The following is a 7,795-nucleotide window of genomic DNA, read 5'->3' as shown; positions in this document are numbered from 1 at the left end:
AGCTTCTGGGCACTGGGGAAGTTGTGACCCTTGTCTTCCCCAGGGTTAATGGCAGTCTGTTTGTCTTCTGCAACTCCCTTTCACCTTTCCCCGGGAAGCTAACAAAACTTACAGGTTCCCAATCATTATTTAAATTCCCTACCCGAGGCCCCTCTGCCTCCACCAAATTTGGTGACCACAGTTGAGAGCCAAGAGTCCCCTACCACCATTTTTAATAGGTGCATTAGAGAGGGTTTTCAGAAAAGGGACAACATTTTAAAAAGATCTTGGGTCATGGCTTTTGAAAGATCGTTATCTATTGGTTGAGCAATGTTGGCGATATTGACTGTTCTTTGCTCTTTCCCTCCCACAGAGCCAGTCCTCTCTTCTTTGTGTCTTGCATTCCTTCGATATTTTAATATACTTAGGTAATGAATTAGCACTCAGTGAATTGAAAATCTGCATTATCTAGTTATGCATTACTATGTATTACAGGGACTAGGCTCTAATAGTGTGACTTGGCGGTCTTGTATTCTGCAAAATAGTGACACACATTCTCTTGAGTGTTGTTACATAATCCCGAGGAACCATGGATGTCATTGTGGAGATCCACGTCTGCCTCATCCTCCCCCCAAGTCCCTAGAATTCCAACCTGTAATGCCTATCTCTGTAGTTGATATTCTGATTTTTAGAATGTGCTTGTCAAGTATTTGTCTATTTTCACTTTTCCTTGTGATGTGCTTTGTTTTTTAAAGAGCTAAGATCCATTTTATTTACAGAATGAAGATCAAGGGTTCCCCTGGCTATGGAGAGGAGCTTACAAAAGGACAGCTAAGTTGATGGTGTTTTTAGGTATGCAGTCGCTCCTGCAAAGGGGTTGCTAGGCCTCAGATCCCTTTATTTTTCAGACTCCACTGAAGTGATTTGTAATTTACCTTGCTTTGGATCTTCTATTGTCCTGGTTCACTCTGTTTTTTTCGGCAAATGTATCATATACACTTTAACTCAAAAGCCCAAACAACTTCTTTCACATCATCAACAAGTGAGACCACTGGCTTTTTAAAATTTTTTTATTTTTTCACTCATCATTTATTTACAAATACACATTATAACTTTTATATACATTGCACATTTACATGGTAGAAAAGTACAAAACTATATATTTAAATGAATTTATATTTAACTTGCCATGTTTGAAAATATAAAATTGCATCAGAAAAAAGTATTATGAAAAGCAAGAAACTTGAACTGATAAAGCTTTGATATAACTTTTAGTGACACATTGTTTGAAAAAGAACTTATTGAAGAGGTACAGCAGACTAGCTTAAAGGAAACACCTAACAAAAGGTTGAATGTATAGCATTCCCTTCCTTCAGTCTCCAGATACCCATATCACTCAGTGTCTTTGGATTTGCAACATCTTAAAAGTATCTTATGAGAATCTAACATTACTATCCCCCTTTCTCTCACAAATCATGACAAGAGAACTGAACTAGGAGTTTCCTCGAAGATGTATCCTCTGTACCTTCTATTTGAGTCAGTTATAACGCCTTTTGGTCAGTCAAGATTCCTTGTAAACAAAACCCGAGGGATCATGTATGTACAGAACAGGCAGCAGAGAATCCAATAAATAAACATGACAGAAACTGACATGCAAGTTTGTTAAAGTGGAAAAGAGTCTAACCACAGTGAGATGAAGGGAGACAGATGAGTGAGTGAATAGTAAGGAATGGACTTAAATGGTTTACAAGGAAAAAAAAAAAGCTTTTACTTTACAAGCAAGAGACCTCACAATAAATAACAACTGCTCTTCCTTTCACGAATAAATTTCTTCAAAAACAAGGTGTACAGTCAACCAGACATTTTATGTATAAATTATAAAACATGACACAGTATAAATAAATGTCTACAAGTCTCAACTACGGGCCTCATCCAGTAGACCTCACAATGACTGCCTCTCCGTGTCCGATGAGTAACAAGGTGGCCTGGGAGAGAGCTCTAGGACGAAAGTCCTTTATGTATAGTTTTCCCCCCAAATAAATAAGCATACACTTATTTACAGTATGGACAATATATTTTTTTTCTTTTTTCTTTCCCTTTTTTTTTTTTTTTTTTTTTTTTTGCCCAAGGCTGTGTCAACACTGAACACTGGTGGAGGGTTTACCACTCTAGAATGGAAGATATAGGAAAGCTGTAGTCCTGGTCTTCATCTTCCTCTTCTTCCTCGGTATCTTCCGAAATGGCTAGATGGGGGAATACAGGGGAGCTGTTGTTTAAATACGGACAACAACAGCGCAGAAGCAGCTCAGTGTATGTTTTCAAAGCCCTCTGATACAGCCATATTACAGCGTTGCATTTTTATGTGACTTGCAGTGAGATGCTTTGTTTTTGGCATCTGCTGTTATGCAATAAGTTTAAAAAAATTTTTTTGTTTTAAACATAATCTATGAAGTCAAACACTGCAGAAAGTTCTGAAGAATCAATGGCTCAGGTTTTACGGGCAGATTCCTGAAATTAGATAAAAAGCGCTCTTGTGTTCTAGGTATAACTGCTTTGGGTCCTTAATTCAGAGTTAGTAGAGGCAACTGCGAAAAGCAGCAGCCCATGTGTGATCATATAAAGCTGTCTTTGAAAAAGAAAAAAAAAACTTTTGAAGCAGTTAGTTTAGATTCAAGTGTTAATAAAGCAAACGGCAAAGCACATTACTAAAGCAAAAGAATTAGGGGCAAATGACTAGAGGTAGGTTTTTAGAGGCAAGCCCGTTGATGGTCATTGGACAACTCCTAAAGCCTAAACATTCCAGGGAATTTTTCTGTGGACCACTGAATTGCTGGTGAAATTTAGCAGTTACCTAATTTTAACAGAAATGGGCTTCTATTGGAAGGTTTCCGTGCTTTTACGTCTCCATTCCCTAGGGCTTGCCTGGGAGCGCCTCAAACTGCAGCAAGGTTAAAATTGCACTTACAGTTGCAAGATCCGGAGTGCTTCACTTCCAGCAGCACACCTGAGGAGCAGGCAGCTTCCTTCATGGCACACTCGCTGGCGTAAGTGGCATTGTCGCTGGCACAGACAGGCTCCTCAGACTTACTCTCAGGGCACAGCTCATCACAGAGGGAACACCGGCCTCTGCCAACCTTGAAATCCCATAAACACTTTTTTCCACCGGTGCACTGGATATCTTCACAGGACTTTGCTTCTAGGATATAATATGCCTGTGATGAGTAAATTGATTTCCCTCTTTCCCCATTTCTCCCTTTCTTTAGTCCCCTGTCAATAAATACAAACTCACTAATAGGATAATGGAGATATTATGCAAGAATGCTTGATTACAAAATTGAAACTCAAACACACACGTTTCCTATATACCCTATTAGTACATGGAAATGGTATTTTGGGGGAACAGGTTATCACAGTAATCTTGAGTTAAATATGTATTTGATTATTTCCCACAAGCGGGATCTTTTGAGAGATAAAGAATTCCATCAGTTATTAGAATCTGGTAACAGATTTTAGGAACTGTTAAGCAATTATTTCTTGCTTCCAGCAAGTCTAGCACCTAAAGTATGTGTAAAATTGAGTGAGTTCTAAGTTTCCTAAGACAGAAAATTGTTTCCTGTTTCTTGCTGGCGTTTCAACATATATGCCAATGCTTCTGGAAGATAACTGTTTCCTTGAGGAATGCTGTGGTTCAAACAGTTTACCCAAACTGGAGAGTATTTCTCCCTTTGGTGAAACAATGCATTACGGAGAGGCTTTGGGCTTATTTATTGATTAACTCCACAGTTTTAACACTACAACTAGCCTTTCTGATCCTGTTTCCATTTTTCCTTGCTTAATCCAGAATACCTACTGATACACTTTCCCTCATAGGCTAATCCAATTGATCTGCCCAGGAGGCAGGTAGCCTTTCTCAGGTGACAGGCACTGGAGTAGGTCACTCCGTCGTTCCCACAAAGATACTGTTCAGAGGAGGTGGGCTCTGGGCAAATCCGGTTACAGGTCACACAGTAGGCATTATTAGTCTGGTCCACCACGCATGTGGAGCTGCCTGGACAGAACACATCCCGACATGTCTCTGAAATAAAGAGGGAAACACACATCAATAATAGGCACTTCCTGGCCCTTAGGCCGTGAGCATTTGGTATTATCAAGGAAATCATAAAAGGGAAGCACCCAGCTTTTTCAAAAGCACTTTGGGAGCCTTGTGGTTTTCAAGAGAAAATCTATGACTCTAGGTTGATCCCCTTAGTGCTCCTAAGAAGTCTTCAGAATATAAAAAAGGGTTACTTTATTTTGCATCATCATTATTGTGAGGCTCTTAGAGTGGACTCTACGGCCCCCCAGGGGTCTTCCAGTGGGTCCACCTCAGGCAGAAGGCTAGAGGAGGGGAGCCAGGGAGGACCTACTTTTACATTTGCCCTGGTACTGGACTTCTAGTTCCGGCTGCTCTTTACATCTGGCCTTGAGGAGCGCGCACTCGTTGCGGTAGGTTTTCCCGTCCAGCCCACACACTGGGCCCTTCCAGGTGATGTTGGAACAATCGGGGGCACAGACGCAGCGGGGTTTGTTCTTCTTGTTCATTCGGCATTTTTTCCCTGGACCGCAGTCCACGTTCTCACAGGTCTCTACGAGGTGGAAAGAGGCATGGGTCAAAACCAGGGCCAAGCAGTATGCAGTTCAACCGGGAGGGCTGTGGAGGCCGTGTACAATCCTGTGGCCAAGAGTTCGCCCCAGAGGGGTCCAGCTCTCTCCTAGAAGCGGAGGAGGGGGTGGGGGGACAGTGGTCTGCTCCCTATACCCAAATCTCTCTCCAACAGGGCGAGCGTGCTGGCTTCACCACCCCACTTGGCTAGTAAGTCCAGGAAACTCTGGCAACCGTGTTTTGCCTGTAGTGTGTAATAGGCAAGGTTCAACCCGAAGGCTGCGGGAAGGTAGAGGGAACCCACGAACAAAACTCTCCTAATCCCAAACCCCAGCTGGGCAAAGGGGAAGGTGAGGATAAGACGCCCTCTACTGAGGGCCTGCAGACTGGGGAGGAAGAGTCCTACCTTTGCAGGGGATGCAGTTGGGGGCGCCCCCATTGAAAATCATCCACTTGAAGAGCGTGTTGTCATTTACATCCTCCTCGGTCCACGAGGTGCTCAGGCGGCCCGTGCTGCAGCACTCCTCCTTGCTCAGTTCTGTCTTGTATAGGACCTGGCAGCGGCCGTTCTTTGCTTGGCGGAGCCAGCAATTCCCAGCTGCGAGGAGACAGGGGTGGGAGGTGGGTGAGAGAGAGGCAGAGTAGGGGGAGGGAGGCGGCGAGCTTGCGAGGGAAGGAGACCCAGCGGGGATGGGGAGGGAGGGAGTGTCGAAGAGTAGAGAGAGACGGGAGAAAAAAGCAGAAAATAAATTGAAGGGAGTAAAGAGGTGGGGGAAGGGGGGGGGGAAAGCCGGTTGAAGAGGTGGGAGGTGGGTGAGGGGGAAGCAAGGCGAGAGCGAGAAGCCAGAGCGCCCCAGCCATATCAATGTCAGTTACCAGTGACCCAGACACAACACGTGCAGCTTGCATTGACTTTTACTAGACTGTTTACTTTTATTCGTCCCATTTCATAACCTGCAGCGACTCGAAGAGCAGATTAAAGAACCTGACAAAAACAGGATGCGACGGATGTTTTTACATGTCGGTTTCACGTAGGCGGTAGGGGTATTATTTGTGACAGGGGTTAAGAAAGTAGGAGAACTTAAGAGAGAGGCGGACAGAAAGAGAAAGAGAGACCGACACAGACACACACAACAGGAACAGATCAAGCAAAAGGCACTTGTGAAAAATGAAAGCAAAAAAGCAACCGGGCCCTGCCCGGAGCTGCCCTGTGCGGCCTCGAGGCGCAGCCCGCCCGCCAGCCCGCCCGGCCCGTTTTGCAATCAGCCAGACCCAGAGGACGCCCGCGGCCACCGCGATCTTTCGAAATCTCCGAGGGCTGCTTTCCCCGGCGCCCACGTCCGCGGCACCCAGGCAGCGCCTCGCCCCGAAAGGCGGGCAACTCTGAGTAGTGAGGTGCCGACGGCGAGGGGGCAGTGCCCAGGGGGACAGTTTACAACACACTCAAAACGTTAACGCTAAAGCAAGGAAAGTTACAGGTCTGTCTCAAGAAAAGTGTAGGGGGAAAAAAGAAAAGGGGGAGCCTTCCTACTATTTCACAGTAACACACACCTATCTCATACCTACCGAGAAATCTTTGCAAGTAATTTTCCCTCCTTCCTCCCCCTTTTCATGTTAGGATTTTGGTCAGGAAGACTTCTTATGAATCATCTATATAATTTGAACAATAACTGGACCGCAAGCTGCTATTATTATTATTTTTAAAAATTGTGCCCAAAGACTAATTGAAATAAATTTAATAAAAAACCCCTAAACTTTAGAAATTTGCTCTTAATGCATCTCAGAATTTAAATAAGTTGTGAGCTCCTCGCTGTTCTACATAAAGTTAGTCGGAGGAAAGACGCACAGAAAATAAATTGTAAACTACTCAAAACACTCCGGGGTAAATTTTTTTTTTTTTTTTTTTTTGCGGGGTTGGGGGGAGGGGGTTGGAAGAAGCATCCACTAGGCAGAAAGCTACTCTTCCCTCTAAAATTTTCAGCACCCACATCTCCAAGTTTGGGCAAAGTTGCTGAAACCACGTCCCCCAGCCACCAAAGAAATTTCAGTATCTCCCCCCCCCAATCCCCCAGTCATTTTTTAAAGTATCCAAAAGATGTAGGAGGGAAAGAGGTTAGATTGTAAATGGATCGACTTAAATCTCCAGGCTACTGATGCTTGTCCCCTTCTTCAGAGCCAAAATAGGGGAGATAACATCTAAACTCATTATGTCCAGAACTTGGAGCATCTAACCCTAACTACTGAGAGAGATTCGAGCTTACTCCTTTTCCTTTTAAAGGATAACCGCGCTCCTTAACTCGGCTGGCAGTCCTGAAGTGTCACTGCCTTCAGTTTTCCCACTCCGCTCCATCCTAGAGTCGCTAAGTTGGTCCAACATCTTCCGAGAGCAGCGTTGCTTAGAACAGACCCAGTGCAGACGACAGAAAAGTACAAACCCCTGCCGCAGCCGAGCCTCCCAGCGCATCCCCCCTCGCTTACCCTGGGCGCTGCGGTCCTCCATGAACTGGCAGAGCAGCAGCAGCAGGAGGCAAAGCCCGCCGGGCTGGTGCCTGGGACCGACCATCCTGAGGGCAGACGCGGGGCGAGGAGCGCGGCGGCGCGGGGAGCGGGCGCGGCGGCGGGTGGCTCGGGCGAGCGGCGCGCGTCGCAAAGGCTAGCGGCGGAGGGCGCAGCGATCCCGGCGCAGCCCCGCGCTCGCCGCCGGCCGCCCGCGCGATTCAATGGACGTCAGAAGCCGGGCGCAGCCGCGCTTTAAATCTAGACGGGGGTCTCCGCGGTTTGCGGTGGGCGGTCTCCCAGTGTGTGGGGCAGTGGGAGGGCGGCCGCGAGCAAGGGTGTGCGCGGCTCCTTGGGGGTGGGGAGCTTTTAAAAGTTCAGTGTGAATCAGGTGACATTTCCCACCTTCTGGAAACCCTTCCCAATTATCTGTCGGAGGTGCCCGAAATCAAAGCGGCAGGAGGGGAATCGCCGAGTTCTTATTTGCGTAGGAGGGAGAGGGAGGGGGGAAGGCGGAGGGGCGGGGGGTGGGGGCGACGCTTCGGGGGTGGGGAGTGGGGAAGAACACCCACTTCAAGTCCTGCACGCCGCCGCTCGCAGGCAACGCCGGCGCGCCCGGGGTGGCGGGTGTGTGTGTGTGTGTGTGTGTGTGTGTGTGTGTGTGTGAGTGTGTGAGAG

The 7,795-nt window shown here is 46.6% G+C and overlaps 1 protein-coding gene across 3 annotated transcripts; it reads right to left on the bottom strand.

Annotated features, from left to right (window-relative positions):
• Window positions 1–1,031: 1,031 nt before the first annotated feature.
• Window positions 1,032–7,576, bottom strand: FST (follistatin). 3 transcript variants are annotated; one of them, XM_026510684.4, is made up of 6 exons: window positions 7,100–7,576; window positions 5,028–5,219; window positions 4,386–4,604; window positions 3,830–4,054; window positions 2,945–3,175; window positions 1,032–2,487 (listed from the first exon to the last, which is right to left on the bottom strand). In XM_026510684.4, coding segments are annotated over exons 1-6 (954 nt in total). In that variant the 5' UTR covers window positions 7,185–7,576; the 3' UTR covers window positions 1,032–2,485. The 3 variants fall into 3 exon arrangements, with proteins under 3 accessions (XP_026366469.1, XP_026366465.1, XP_026366466.1); XM_026510680.4 differs by having other exon boundaries at window positions 1,032–2,222; XM_026510681.4 differs by having other exon boundaries at window positions 1,032–2,222; window positions 2,945–3,172.
• Between the last annotated feature and the right edge of the window lie 219 nt (window positions 7,577–7,795).

Source organism: Ursus arctos, unplaced genomic scaffold (genome assembly GCF_023065955.2).
Source record: "Ursus arctos isolate Adak ecotype North America unplaced genomic scaffold, UrsArc2.0 scaffold_15, whole genome shotgun sequence".
Taxonomy (NCBI): Eukaryota; Metazoa; Chordata; class Mammalia; order Carnivora; family Ursidae; genus Ursus; species Ursus arctos.
The sequence above is the reverse complement of the archived record's forward strand: the minus strand, read 5'-3'. Positions and strand labels throughout refer to the sequence as shown.

Bases quoted from the DNA above. Each gene is read 5' to 3' on its own strand.
- FST (XM_026510680.4), bottom strand. From the start codon at position 7,184: ATGGTCGGTCCCAGGCACCAGCCCGGCGGGCTTTGCCTCCTGCTGCTG. The intron at 4,605-5,027 runs GTAGGACTCTTC...TCCACCTCGTAG, and splicing joins CAACTGCATCCCCTGCAAAG to AGACCTGTGAGAACGTGGAC. The intron at 3,176-3,829 runs GTAGGTATTCTG...ATTATATCCTAG, and splicing joins CTATGAGGGAAAGTGTATCA to AAGCAAAGTCCTGTGAAGAT.